At 44.5% G+C, this 14,625-nt stretch overlaps 2 protein-coding genes across 2 annotated transcripts; one reads left to right on the top strand and one right to left on the bottom strand.

Annotated features, from left to right (window-relative positions):
- Positions 1-537: 537 nt before the first annotated feature.
- Positions 538-6,714, top strand: acp2 (acid phosphatase 2, lysosomal). Its single transcript, XM_079296299.1, has 13 exons — positions 538-672; positions 1,763-1,858; positions 2,070-2,156; positions 2,339-2,399; positions 2,519-2,610; positions 2,707-2,805; positions 2,898-2,987; positions 3,606-3,689; positions 3,803-3,851; positions 4,085-4,173; positions 4,327-4,433; positions 4,668-4,843; positions 4,921-6,714. Exons 1-13 carry the CDS (start codon positions 553-555, stop codon positions 5,064-5,066), a joined length of 1,296 nt encoding a protein of 431 aa, XP_079152425.1. The 5' UTR covers positions 538-552; the 3' UTR covers positions 5,067-6,714.
- A 270-nt stretch (positions 6,715-6,984) lies between these two features.
- Positions 6,985-14,336, bottom strand: gpr137c (G protein-coupled receptor 137c). The gene is made up of 8 exons (XM_079296569.1): positions 13,831-14,336; positions 10,902-10,951; positions 10,583-10,690; positions 10,333-10,471; positions 9,894-10,043; positions 9,450-9,575; positions 9,215-9,339; positions 6,985-9,102 (listed from the first exon to the last, which is right to left on the bottom strand). The coding sequence occupies exons 1-8, from the start codon at positions 14,203-14,205 to the stop codon at positions 8,811-8,813; spliced, it is 1,365 nt and encodes a 454-aa protein (XP_079152695.1). The 5' UTR covers positions 14,206-14,336; the 3' UTR covers positions 6,985-8,810.
- Positions 14,337-14,625: the final 289 nt, after the last annotated feature.

Here is a 14,625-nt window from a genome sequence, read left to right as displayed (position 1 = left end):
TTATGATTAACCAATTCATAGTTTAGTCTCCAGTTCCCAGAGGCACATATAACCTTTTTTATTTATTAGATATGGTTGTCAATACATTTATGACGTTATTTTTTGTCCAATATTGACTCTCCACTTGTAATAATAAACACCATTTGTGGACCTGTTGCAGCTGAAGCTCCAGCTCCAGCAGTCTCATTGCAAAAACCACAAGTCTGACGTGTAAGAGGGTGTTTGTAGATAGTACAACACGGTACAACACGGCCCTCTAGTGGCAGAGGAAGAAAACTGCAGGCCTCAAAGCGAGTAACCACTCGGATCCGTTGGCTTGTTTTTGTGTGCACATGTTTAACATGGAGGCCCATTATTTTTCCAGGAAAGGTTTGTCATGATGGAATTATGAAGCTCGTGTTCAGTTAAATTTCGGACATAGGGGCGTGAAGGGGCCCCCGTCTGAATTTCGCGCGTCATAATAGTCACGTGACTGCGAGCGAGCTTATTGGGTTAGGGCCGCGGAGTGGACGTGGGTAGGAAGTAGTCAGAGGGTGAAGGAGGTGGTTTGTGATGGTCAGCTTTCTGGAGCTTAGCACTCTCGCTTTAAACATGGTGTCCGCTGCGGTGCTCTTTCTTCTAACAGTCGGTTCCGTCTGTCTGGCAGACCGACAACTGGTCTACGTGACTGTGGTGAGTGCTTGCTAATAAATCGGTAGGAAGCTACGGAAGCTGCGTGGTTCGCAGCGTTTCGCGTCGATGTGGAGAGACGCTCCGCGGAACTGCGTTCACAATTGAAGAAGTGTTGTGTTTTCTTTGCTTCTCTGCAAACGTGCATATTGTTCTGAACACGAATTAACCCGTCGGTTAATAATGTGGGTCTCGTGGTTAATTCGGCATGCCAACAATCCACCTAGCAACACTTTTTATTCTATTTATTTTTTACAAAGAAGCTAATTGTGTGCTTGGTTCGCACAGGCTAACCATTTGCAAAAGTGTGGATTTTATTGAGATGCAATTATCATTCAAAATAAAATGAGTAGAGTTGAATTGCAGACTGTATAAAAAGCTTGTTTCGTATTCAGAGTCATAGACCGCACAACAGGAACTCTGCACATGTCGAGCTAGATCTTGTTTATGCAAACGCTTGGAATCAATTGCCAGTAAAGGAACTTGTCAGGTGACCATTGGGCTGTACTAACAATACTTGATGACCGCTCATGATTACTCAGAAATGTTTGCATACCGGGGCGTATTGACGGTGATTTGTGTCGTGTAGGAACTTCCACAGGTGTTGTTGAAGTACTTGCAGATCCGGTTCCTGCCCTGTGACCTGTTCACAGCTCATCCCCACAAAGCTCTTGTTTTGACAGAGATGCATAAGCTTCATGTTTACGTCAATGCAACACGATGCAGAGCAGAGTCTGCTCATTTCCAATGCAAAGTATGGAGATGCTCGCAGGACGGTGATAGTGGAATAAAGTCCTTTGCTCGCTGTGGAGTACACAATGTGGCCTAATTGACCAGATACGGGTATTACTTTCAGGCTACACCAACATCTGGGCCTACAGGGCTTCTTTTGTGTCTGGGAAGGCTCACTTTAAGGCCCGTCATAAATACATTTACATGTTTTTTCATCATGCTTGCAGGCCATTTGCATGCATTTGCAGCTCCATTCCGATTGTTAGCCATTCAAATCTTTTTTTCATGCTATTGCGGGAGTGTTTTTAGTTGTTTGTCAGTTGGGTGTTGCCTGACTTCTCCTCTCTGTCTCCCCTTCCAGCTGTTTCGTCACGGCGACCGGTCACCAGTCAAAGCCTACCCCACCGACCCTCACCAGGAGAGCGACTGGCCGCAGGGCTTCGGACAGCTGTCGCAGGTAGAGCGGACCGTTTGTAACCGGAGTCATGGCAGAGCGTCAGCACCCGTGTTGTCTTCAACTACTTCCTTTTTATTTTTTATGCTGACCTATTTGATACATTTCCATATTTGATCAGCTTTTTTTTTTGTTTGTTTTTTTACTGTCTCACTTGAACGCTCACATTTGTTACCGACACCCTGTGACGTCATCGATGTGTTTTTTTTTTCAGGAGGGCATGAGGCAGCACTTTGATCTGGGCCACTTTCTGAGGAATCGGTACAGAGTATTCCTGAACGAATCCTATGAGCGACGCGAGGTAACCTCACAGACAGATGCTGATTCATAGAAATATTTAGAAGGGGGAGGGGCTTTGGCATGCTGGTGTTATACAGGTTTCCCCACTGGTGCCCGCATTCCTGTAGCATGATGGAGTTGTTTACCGAGAGGAGTTCATTGTCCTCTTCTGACCCCTTTACCGGCGACTCCTTCTGTCCGCAGATCTCCGTCCGCAGCACGGACTACGACCGCACCCTGATGAGCGCCGAGGCCAACCTCGCAGGTCTGAACGTCCGCTCGCGCCCTCCTACCGCCGCCCTCCTTTCTACCTAGCGATCCTCGTACTCTTCCCCCCCCCCCCCCCCCCCCCCCCCATTAACAGTCTCCCGTCTGTCGTTCCAGGTCTCTACCCCCCCGCTGGTCAGCAGGTCTTCACGCAGGACTTGAAGTGGCAGCCGATACCGGTGCACACGGTGCCACAAAGAGAAGAGAGGGTATGTGTTTGTGATGTAAATAGTTCCCCTTTGCTGTAAATGACTGTACACTGAACCTTCTGTCTTTGTTCCTTTTTAATTTATTTATTTCTTTAGCTTCTGTCTTATCCTCTGGAGGACTGTCCTCGCTACAAACAGCTGATGAATGAAACTGAGCACACGGAGGAATTTATTAACGTCACCGCCATGTACCAGGTACGGGGGATTTTTTGGGGGTTACGTGACGTCGAGGGGGAGTCTCAAATCGACATGTTTTAATGCCATTTTTACCGCGTTCCTCTCTGCAGGACATCATAGAGCTGGTGAAGAATGAAACCGGACTGAATGACACCGCCGTGAAAAACATGTGGAGCGTGTACGACACGCTCTTCTGTGAGGTGAGAACACCAGCAAAACTACAGGAAATTAAGACTATTATTCTGAATGAACGATGGCTAATTGGTTTACTACGCTTTCATTTCAAAATAAGAGCGTCCCTTTATTCACGACCCGGTTCACAAGCTGTTCTTCCAACGGACGCAAGTTATTTGTAAAGTTCTTGTGGGCGAAACTGTAATTGACCAAATCTCATGGTGTTGGGTTTCGGTCTTGTGACTCGACCGCCCTCGTCGGTTTTTTTAAGGAACACGACGAGGGCTTAGAGGAACAGAACTGTGCAGCTGGTTTCTGTTTCATATCTGTGTTTTTTGTCTTATCTAGTTAACAAAGGTCACTGCTTGCTTTTCAGCATGCCTCCAATCAATACACTGTCTTGCTGTCATTTTAAAGGCATCTGTACCTCCATTTTCAGGGATGTCGTGAGTCAAAAACACACAATTTGAAGTATGAAATCAGGGACCAGTGGGTAACTTGGAGCCAGAGGAAAAAAAAGACAGTTTTTCAACTCAGCTACTGCTTGATTCCAGCTGTTATGCATCTCTTGAAATTCCTCTTTCAACCAGTGTCTTTGTCGTGGCTTTCTTAATCCCCGCTGTGTTTTCTGTGCCTGAATTCAGTCCCGTCACAACATGACGGCTCCTGACTGGGTGACTCCTGATGTCATGGAGAAGCTCCGAGTGCTCAAAGACTTTGGATTTCAGGTAAAAGTGGCAGCGGCATTTCTGTACGTTTAGGACTTCTAGCGGCTCGTGATGGCGTCAATGCTACGGTCTAGTTAAAAGTAACGTAAAGACACTGTTTGTTTTCCACACAGGTCACATTCGGGTTCTACAAACAGCAAGAAAAGAGCCGGCTGCAGGGAGGTATGTGTGTGAAATTCAAACGTTGCTAAAACAGGAAGAAAGTGTTTTTTTTCAGCAGCGGTTTAATCTACATTTGGTGCTCTAGTGAGTATTTCTAGCAGCAGGGACAGTGTATGTGGGATTGAGTCGACATGAACAGTGTGTGTGTGTCCATTCATTGATGGCATACCACGAGACTTAAGATTTAAATACAGGACTAAATGGGGAAGTAAGAGCTTCTGTTTGTCTTTAAGGTATCCTATTGGGGGAAATAGTGAAGAATCTTTCCAAGATGGCCGTCCCAGACCCGAAACAGAGGATGAAAATGATGATGCTGTCAGCGGTAAGAGTGACTTTTTCAATTACTGGTAGATGGATTGGTTTTTTTTCACATTTGGACAGAGCCAGGCTAGCTGTTTCCATGCTTTATGCTAAGCTAGGCATCTTCTGGCTGTAGCGTAAGCGGTTTCCCTAAATGTTTTAATGTGTTCCACAGCATGACACCACTGTAGCCGCTCTGCAGTCCAGCTTGAATGTGTTCAACGGACAACAGCCGCCGTACGCCTCCTGTCAAATAATTGAGCTGTACAGGGACGACAACGGGTAAAACACAGAATACACTGTAGACACTCGATTGATCAATAATAATTAATCAACGGACTCCATGCGCAACTGAGGAGCTGATCCCAGAAAGAAAGTTTAAAAAATATGCAAAGTGGAATAAATAGATGACTTTTACTTTGAAATTCAACACAGATTCAGCAAAGTCAAAAATCTTTTTTAAATGCGACATCAGGCAATCGGAGACTGTCAATCTCTCTCTCTGTGTCCACCCAGCTCTGCCTCGGTGTCGCTGTTTTACCGGAACGACAGCACAGTGGAGGCGCTCCCTCTGCAGCTACCAGGCTGCGCCCTAGACTGCCCCCTCGAGGACTTTGTGAGAATTACAAAGTCCTCTATTTCAGATGACCGCGACAAGGAGTGTCAACTGCCGTCGCAGGGGAGAGATAAAGGTGAAAACCCAAAAACTGACTGCAAATTAAAAAGAGATTGTGCCACCATTCAGCCATTTTTCTTCATTCGTCTGCAGAAGTCATCATCAGTCTGGCGGTGTCCGGCTGCCTGCTCCTAATCCTCATCGTCGTCCTCCTCGGCGTGATCTGTTGGCAGAAGGAGCCGATCGGCAGCCAGGGGTACCACCAAGTGATCAACCAGGAAGCCGGAGAGGAATCCTGACACGAGCACAAGCTCCTCCCTCGGAGATCGGAGAGCCCGGCGTCTTGGGACAGCAGCGGCGGCGATGACGACGATGAACTGTAAAAAAAAGAGTGCAGGTGACACGTTCGGGACCCGCAACTTCAAGGACTGCTTCCTCATCGCTCTACACTAACTTGACGAGTGAGACGTTGTCTGAGGGAAAACCTTCTTATCTAACGGCGTCTTTGAGACTTTGAATGGCTGCAGAGAAGTACCGGCAGTAGGAAGTGGTTCTGAAGTTGTGACTTTCTATAATGTAAGTGGTTTTGCATCATGCTTTTCCTCCCGGCTGCTCTGATTTTCATTAAAAACAAGACGTTAAGATGTTACAAAACACCTAAGATGTCTGTTTAATTGAAACCTAAAATGATTCTCAGTCTAGAATGTTTCCACAAGCTCCTAAAGATCACTTTCCTTTAATTGTTGGAATACATTAATTTAGTACATGTGTGTTCATGATTCACCAGTGTGTGTGTGTGTGTCCGTGTGTTGACTCTTGAGGACCAACGGCCGAGATGCCTTAAATGTTTGTCTTTTTTTTTCTTGTGATGTATCACATTTTATTTGATCGAAGGAGCAGCAGGGTGGTGCTGACCTTTGGCTAACTCACCCAGAGAGAGCTGACCGTAAGCGTCCTTTAGTGAGACACGAACACACCAGCAAATTGTAAAAATAAACGAAATAACAAAGCTGAATCTCTTTAAGGATCAAATCAGTTTTGCAAAGCTGCGGCTTACAGAAACACTGGAAACCTTTACACGTGTGTTTTTCAACTTAATGTTTAGAACATGATGCTTTTCCTTTAAAGAATAACCATTTTTTCAGCTGTAAACCAACATATATGGGTATTAAGTTGTGTTGTTGATGGATTCTGGTCCAAATCTTGACTTGATTTTAGTGCAAAGTATTTGAGTTCTACATATTGTGTTGTAAATATGCAAAGTGACTGTCCTCGACTGGTTTAAAACCAGGCTATTGCAATTTAATTTTGCTCTTATCTAATCTGGAGAGGGGTCCACCTGTCTGCAGCCTTGCAAATCAATGTCGAAAGGTTAATCCCACCCACTGGATTTGATTGAATTAGACTGAATATGGGCGGGGTTAAACAGTCAGCACATCAATTGAAAAGCAGTTTGTTCATCTAAACTGCAGCCAGTGAAACAGACCATTAGACTGGTGGGTTGTAACAAAGTACATAACGCAAGAACTAGTACTTCAGTACACTTGAGGTGCTTGTTCTTTACTTGTATTTCCATTTAATGATACTTTAGATATAATTGGCTCTAGAGGCAGGTGATGTTTATGGAGGCAGCTTTTGGCCCTGCCCCCACCTATAAAATAGCTAATACAAATGAGTATGAATCCTAATGCGGTCTTAACCAGAATCTTGCTCTCCTTTAAATCACGATTCTGGACTGAAATAATTAGCAAACAGTCAAAATCATCGTTTGTAATGACATCAAACACAGAACACATGATCTTTGCTATAAAAATAGATCGTTTTCAATTGCAATATCCTACACAATTAAGGTTGTCAGTATAACTCATTCAAATTAGATTTCAGGCTGTATGCTGTATCAGACTTGTTGCTTGTACATGTTCTTTTGAAAAATAAATCATGTGAATGCAGATCCCCTTTGTCTTAAAAACAGTGCAGTAGGCCTTTATTTAAACATGGTAGTGCTTTTCTTGCATACACAGTTTGATCTGTCGCCCAATAGGTTGCATTCAGTATGACCACGGATAAACCAATCCATAACAAAACAATTCATAAAACATTTGCCATTGTATAGCTGATAAAGCAACGTTATTATAAATGATATCAACTTGGAAACAACTTCAGTTCCATGGTTGTATTTCAGCGTCCGGTGACACTTGATGGGTGTAATGCTTTTGTTTGTTTTCTTGTGTGAAGTCAGAGTTTACATGGTCATTTACAGATTGAGTTTCATGACAGCTGAAGTCTGTTTACGTATAAAAGCAAACTCGAAAACCTAGAATTTAAGGTCACACACACACACACAGACTCAAACACACGTGGATTAGGAATCGGATTAAGTTGACGCACACACTTAAAAAAACACCAGCCGTTTCTTGTGCAAAAATATTTTCTTTAAGGAATGAAACGATAAGATATGACAAAATGTGATGGCACATCGATATTTCCTTTCTCAGAGGATAAATAGTAAAATATTCAATACAGATGATGATTGAAGAAGATTCAGGAAACAAGCTGGAGACGAAAAGCCTACATTCAGGCCGAAGCCTTTTTCTCTGAAGGTGAACGTCTAAGTGCAAAGTTTTGCCTCTCAACCCACAAAGGATCAGATCACGTGACAGGTTTTTGGTCAAGCGTCTGTTTTCAGCAACATTTCCACCCTGTTAATGCACAATCCCAGGGTTGATTTCTACTTGATACATTTTACTACTTTGATCTGGTGTCCAAATGATAGAGTAACCCAGTAAAAATCAACATGTTTTTAATCCCCAACATTCAGCAACTTGACTTGTATGGCACTCCCTGTCTTCACATAGTTTCCATTGTATAATTATGGGGACGTAAACCTGGATTTGGCTGCAGTTCAATATAATCCGACAGCAGTGACATGAGCAGATTTTGTGAAAGCCTGAGTCAGTCGCTAAAGTCATCTGTTGACACTCTTCCCCCATCAAAAAATGCATTGATTAGAAGTTACATTTTTCACACACTTACACATTGACCGTGTGCTATTGAGATTGACAAAGTACACGCATATGGCAGCTACATCGAAGTTTCGCGTATATTCTGCGGCTGTAAGCAGTCTACATGGATGATGGATAGGCAGGCTAAAGTCTCAAGCTTGCTAACGTCGTTTGTACAGCTTTTCTATGGCGCCAAAAATAAATCATTGAAAGCAATAATAAAGTTCTGAAGGATGAAAGTTCGGTTAGCTTTTTATATTTTCAGTTTTGCTAGGTCTCTGAGAATTTTCTGAGTTGAAACAGATTATGAGTTTAAGCTAACTGATAAGCTAGCTCTCACTGCTACAACAGCTAAAGGCAAATCAGAGATAAAGCGCCAGCGTCCTTCGCCGTTCTTTTCCCACCAAAATAACCACCATTGTATGAATGCGTGCCCATTAAAAACAGTCACACAACCCTTTTTTGACAACCAAAATAACAGTTGGACAAATGCAGAGCGAATAGAACGTCTTTGTGTCCCGAGCTGTTGACGAACAAACCATGGCAGCTTCAGCATTAGCCACGTTAGCTAGCCCGCTACATGGCCCCCATCTGAGCAGAATGGTACATTCCATAGAACCACAATTGGATGACATTTACAAGAATAGGATAATTACCTGATCCCTGATGATTCCAGTCTTAGAAATGACAACAGACCAGAATGTTTCAACATAAAAAGTTTGGTCTTTGTGGTTTTAGGTGTATCAGCCACATTCGTGCTAAAACTCTGGTCCATGGCCTGCGCTTGCTTTCGTTCTGGTCCATACATGCCATTTAAACAGCGGTGTCTGTAGTTACTGATGCAAGCACAGTTCTCTGGAATAATTTGGCGAACCAACCTTCTAGGCCCAACCTGGTTTGGAGCAATGCCTCAGAATATCCCTCAAAAGTACCTCCTTTGATGTATCTGGGGAAGCAAATTGGCGACGAAAAAAAAAAGCAGGACGTTGTTAGTTATGACCGTAGTCAGGTTTTTTTTCAATCTTTACGGATGGACCCTGCTCAATTCTGTGGGGTGCAGAAATACGTTTGCGACCCGCCATAATAATTCTGTGGCGTGGAATAGTAGTTACTGTGATGATGATGATGATTTTGGTTGTTGTTGTTCTGGGGGGTGGAGTAGTAGTTGTGGTGTTGGTGGTGGTGACTTTGGATGTTTCCGTAGGCAAAGAGCAGCGGGGCCGTGGAAGGCGGCGGTTGCTGGGTGGGAGCAGCGCCCGCCGCCAGAGTCCCGTTGCGTTGGATGGAGCCGTACCAACTGGACGTGCCCAGCTGGGGAGTGGTAGAGAGGAGGCTGAGGGACGGATTGAGAGGAAGAGAGAGGGGGGGATAGGATAAGCAGAAGAGAAATCAATCAAAGGTAATTTCATCAGTCAGGGTATTGATTATCTTGGGTGTGTGCCCACCTGGCCCGATCCGTCCTACTATTAATGCTTCTGGACAGGTCGTCATCACTGTCGTACCGCCGAGGGTTGTCAAAGAAATACGCTCTGGAGCTGAAACTGTGGCTGTTGATCATCCCTCCTGGAGCCTGAGAGTCAAAGAGATGTTCAAGCTCCATTACTCTTTACAGTCCTGCAGATTTACGGTTCTGTCCCACAGATCATCGCTAGCATATGTACTTCCAACGTGCTATATTACCAGGTTTTGGTTGGGTCTTTGGACTCGGAAGAAAACCACCACTAAACTTGTAGGTAGCAGCTCCCAGAAGAACAGAATGATCCCAAACGCGATGTAGGCTTCACCGCTGATCTCCTGCACATCGGCCTGCAACACACACACAAACATTTTAGATTAATCACCTGAATCTTGATATTTAAATATCAGATTATACCCACGCATACAATGGAACCCTTTAAAATGGCCTGTCCGTCTCAAGTCCTGATCCATGATGTAGGTCAGGACACACAAACACGGTTATTTATAGCCAAACAAAGCCCTTTACCCCACAAGGCATTGCTTTCCCAAAGCTCCTAAGATGGATTGTCCACTCGCTCACACACAGACAAACAAACAAAGGCACTGGGTTTCTGACAGAATAAAAGCTTGTTTTCCTTCTACAACCCAACACACTCTGTGCAGTACCTGATCAGAGAAGCTGTACCAGCCGTAGTTGAAGGTACTGGGTCTGTCCTGTGGGGACAGGGCCACTGCCACCAGGTTGTAACAGGCTCTGGATGTGTAGAGCAGGATCACCATGGATCCTATGGCTGTAGCTTGGCACACCGATGTACCCTGGGTGGAAGAGTAAACCGTGCTTATTACAAGTCATGCATCAGTTGGCTATCGGCCTGTGATTCAATGTCAGATATGGGCCCTCTCCATGGCAGACTATATAGGCCAGGAATTGAGTTTTGAGGGCCAAGTTAGCTCAAATGAGTCATAGTCGGGAATCCATTGAAATTTACAGCTTACCAACAAAGAATTTTTTTTTTTTGGCGTTAATCAGCCTCAACACAAAGCAGTACTACAAGAACTTTGCCTGAGCAAAATGCATTGTAATTACTACCTTTTATCGTCCTACCTTGGACTCGAGGTAAACGTTGGCAGAGGACATCTTGGCGATCTTGAAGACGCAGACGGCCAGAGAGACGGCGCACAGCACAAACAGGCTGTCGTTGATCAAGACCCGGGCCAGGACCGTGTGTCGCACGCCCCCGTCACTGGAGACACAAAGGTCACGAACTCTTTGAGTGAAACTGTTCCGTGGGCGCCTAACGGGAGATTACTGCGCAAGGAGACAACATTCTGTTCTTTGCGTTTGTATTGTTTACCTCGGAGATTCGGAGCGCTCCAGAGCTCCCTGCACCAACAACGCACACGTCAGATTCACCACCAGGAAAAACACGCCGAGACACAGGAAGAACAAACACAGAGGAACCCTTGGGGAGGGAGAGAGAGACGAGACAGTCAAGAGGATGGCCAAAACAATGGGACTTTATTCATACACAACAACTAAACAATTAAAATGCATTGTGTTGAATCTGCAAAGCAGCTGAGTGTGTGAGAGAAGTAAGGAAAAGAAAGAGTCTGGTTGTTGAGGAGGAAACTGCAAACAACATCAAAAACAATGAAGTTGAAGGACAGACTCACTTGTATTTGGTGAGCTCTGGGGAATACTTGGCTTTAGCCTTGAACATCACCTACACAAAGAAAAGTAAAACAATATATATCATGACACAGTGATAAGACATATTGCATTTTTAAAATGTCACAATTAAGATAAGATAGAAGAAAATAGAGAGCAGGAGAGGTTTTGTTTTAAAATTGACGGCTGAATGCAAAACAGCTTTTGCCCGAGGCGATGATTTTATAGTTGAGAGGAATAAAATAAGGGTCTTCCCAATTTCTCCTATTGGCCTCCGAGCCTAGAGCGGACCGCTGGGCCGACAGCAGGGATTACAGGACGTGACTTCATATTAATAAGTAAACAGAGAGATCGAACAAAAGACACGGGCGTCAACTTGCGAGCAGCAGTCAGGAGGAAAAAAAGGCGTCGTCTGAGTTGACTGACTTTGACACGGTATGCAGGCCGGCCTTTATGTTGTCCAGGGTTTCAGTTTATTAGCAATCGAGGCTAGAACACGATGTGAAGTGCACTTTCCTTTGTGGACTTTCCACAAACAAATTAACAAATTAAATAAAAAAATGTAAATCCGGTTTCTAGCTGTGATACGGTATGAAATTGACCAAATAAAGACAAGCCAAACAAAAACTACATATCTATTATCTACCCGCTGCCAACATGTTATCAGTAAAAACACTCAACAAGTCCAGTTTGAGTGTACAAAAGCTGGTTTTTAAAACAGTTTACCACAAATGTACAGTAGTTGATTCAGTTATTAACTGTCTTTGACCAAAGTCATGTTTGATATGATATGATGAGATGGCCACAGAGGTCTCGAATGTTGCTCAACATTGAGTTTATTGTAAACACACGTTAAACACTCAGCCTTTTGTGTGGGAATGTAGGCCAGGAGCTAATTGGTAACCCACAAATGAAGCAGCCAGCCAACAAAACACGACCAGATTACTTCATGTGTACCCAAACATCACAGGGGGAAATACAGCTAAATCTACAGAGAATGAGATTTGATAGGTTGCAGCTCAACATTACCCTTATTATTGTCTGTCGTGAGATAAAGGGGAAGCAAATAGCAGGTCAGGAGTCATGCCTGACTCATCAGAAAACAGACGGTGGCATGATGATGTGTCAGCGGTTTACGACTCTCGGAGAGTCCGACATTGAGCAGCGCTGTTCGGCAGTAACGCACAAACGGTGTTGTGATATTGTTTGAACAAACTGGTGCCAAATATTCCTTGCAAAAGGTGGAGATTTGGTCAAATATGGTGGTAAATATCTTTGGTGGTTTGGAGAAAAAAAAGCATGTTCAATCGACGATAAATGCACGACAAAAGTCAGCGAGGGCACCACAATGGTAGTTTGTCAGCCTGTCGTTGTCACATGATTACATAAACTGTGCGAAATCAAGCCAATTGCATTTGTGCAAGCCCAATGCTCGCTCTTCTTTTAGCTCCGTTTCGGTCTCCACCAACTCCCGAGGAAAACTTCTGGCTCATTTGAGCATCAAAGAGAGATCACTGATTGATTGAGATATCATTGATTATAGCTGCAGAAATGATTATTTTAATGGTTTAGTGTTTGATTTATAACTTTAATATGGCCGAGACTGTAAAAAGCAGGATTCTACTGTGAGAGAAAATATGATCTATTACTCAGGTCATAGATTGAGATGCAGACTTTTAAACTGACGATGACATCGGAGAACACCATTTTGTTGGTAATGGTGGAAAGAAAAAAGAGCAGTGCGCCAATTGTGCTTTGCAAAGTAGCACAACAACCCGACAAAGGGAAGTTGTTTACTCAGCAGTTTGTATGCGTTGACTGGTCGCAGGTCGTGCCGCAATCTTTTTTCAGCGGTCTTCATTACCTCATCTCCACTCAGCCAGTTAAACGAGCTTCCTTTCCACTCACGCCCATGTTTTATGTGACTGAGATGCATCCTGTGTTTTCCTCCGAGGGCCGTGTTTGATCTTCAACCAACTCAAAGTCCCAAAGTGCGTCGGTGTTTGCTGCCAGAGAAACATGACATTCGGAGTGGGCAGGTGTTAAACAACTGCGACTGACCAACTGTGCCCCTCTCTTTCTATCCTCCATACCACACAGGTTGTGACGGGAACATTCGCTCCAGTCTTGTCCACTTGACACAGGCTTTTTTTTTACCACTCGGTCTCAAACTTAGCCAATTTGCAGAGCCTTCAAACCTGATTCAAGTCAGTCAACCAACTCTATGTAGCATGTGGGCCAAATAGCGACCACAGTAACCACATTTCACCATTCCGCGGTGGCAGCTCTGCAAGCTAAAACTCGAGTTTAAAGTCACTTTGCTAGAGAAACGGACATTTCTTGACAGTTATACATTGGCCGACCACAAAACTGCCTTTCGGCTTGATTGTCGTCTTACTGAGAGCTAGACGAGTAGATTGATACCTCTCACCACGTCTGTCCATTAAGTGTGATGGTAGAGTAAGGAGATGGCTAGCTTAGCTTAGCATAAAGACTGGAAACAGGTAGGGTGGGGAGCTCGCCTGGCTGTGTCTAAAGGTACCAAAATCAACTTACCAGCACATCATAAGCTCTCATACTCTTATGTTGGATCTTAATTCTTTCCTGCAAGGGGGGGGGGGGGGGGACTGGAGTCCCTGCTGGTTGCCTGGAAACCTCAGTGACCACGAGACCCAGCGTTGACACAATGTCGAGCTATTCCTTTAAGGTTGTGTGTTAACGGTCTGCTCTGCTAATATGTAAATTAACCAATTAATTATTGGGTCCATAAAACAAACTGTCAAAGCATCATGGGAGCTGTAGTTTTGGAACATCTGGTCTTTTAATCTATGCTGGAATTCAAATTCAAATGTATTTGGCAAATTGTTGTTGACAAAACTGCGATGTCAGCAGTTTCATGAAATCAGGTTACTCCCCCGCCCAGTGCAGTCTTACCTGTGTGAAGTAGAGATTGAGGAGGCAGAGTGTGAAGAACTGAAGGCAGACGGGGCAGCAGTAGAGCAGCCAGTAGGCCAGAGGCTGCAGCCGGTTGGCCTGCACCACATTTTTAAAGTAGAAGGAGAAGAGGGTCGTCCTCAGCGCGGCCCACAGCAAGCACAGAAACAAAAACACACTCTGGTAGCTGAAGCGCTTGTGTCCGTAGTGCAAAATGAGCCAGAGCTGCAGGTAAACGAAGGCGAACAGGAAGGAGTACAAGACGGTGTAGACGGCAGTCAGACTGAGCTCCAGTGTCGGGGAGATTGCAGCTCCAGGGGACTCCTTCAGTGAGGTAAACAAGTGGGACTCGACCTCCTCTCCTGCAGAAAACATCTCCACCGCCCGCTCGCACTAACACATGGGATGCTGTGAAGGCGACAAAACACTACAACTGGGTCAGACCCGGGCTAAATTCACCGCGGATGACAAAAAGACGAGGGCATTCGGGTGAAAATGTGCGATAAAAGCAGTTTATTCTGAAAATAAGTGTCATAATGAAGCTGCGTAGGGGTTTAAATCCAATACTAGGCTGAAGAAAATTTGGAGTCTAGTTTTAAAAAAATGCGCTAGGTTAAAAAATATCAAGAAAGGGGGAAAGAAAACAAGAGAGAGGTCCATCTGTGAATCTCTGCAAAGCCGTTCTCTGCAAAAAACAACTTAAGGGGAGGGAAATCTCCGGATCAGCTGTGATGCAGTTTTAGACCCGCCCCCCTTGCGCTCGACGAAAACGGAAACTAGCGTTTCATAGGCCGC

The sequence above is a fragment of the Melanostigma gelatinosum genome, assembly GCF_949748355.1.
Source record: "Melanostigma gelatinosum genome assembly, chromosome: 24".
In the NCBI taxonomy this organism is placed as follows: domain Eukaryota; kingdom Metazoa; phylum Chordata; class Actinopteri; order Perciformes; family Zoarcidae; genus Melanostigma; species Melanostigma gelatinosum.
The sequence above is the reverse complement of the archived record's forward strand: the minus strand, read 5'-3'. Positions and strand labels throughout refer to the sequence as shown.

Excerpts from the sequence above, each read along its gene's own strand:
- acp2 (XM_079296299.1), top strand. The coding sequence starts at position 553 with ATGGTCAGCTTTCTGGAGCTTAGCACTCTCGCTTTAAACATGGTGTCC. Across the intron at positions 2,806-2,897 it reads ACGTCACCGCCATGTACCAG|GACATCATAGAGCTGGTGAA; the intron begins GTACGGGGGATT and ends TCCTCTCTGCAG. Across the intron at positions 4,174-4,326 it reads AAATGATGATGCTGTCAGCG|CATGACACCACTGTAGCCGC; the intron begins GTAAGAGTGACT and ends TGTGTTCCACAG.
- gpr137c (XM_079296569.1), bottom strand. The coding sequence starts at position 14,205 with ATGTTTTCTGCAGGAGAGGAGGTCGAGTCCCACTTGTTTACCTCACTG. Across the intron at positions 10,691-10,901 it reads CCAGAGCTCACCAAATACAA|GGTTCCTCTGTGTTTGTTCT; the intron begins GTGAGTCTGTCC and ends TCCCTCCCCAAG. Across the intron at positions 10,044-10,332 it reads ACGTTTACCTCGAGTCCAAG|GGTACATCGGTGTGCCAAGC; the intron begins GTAGGACGATAA and ends TCTTCCACCCAG.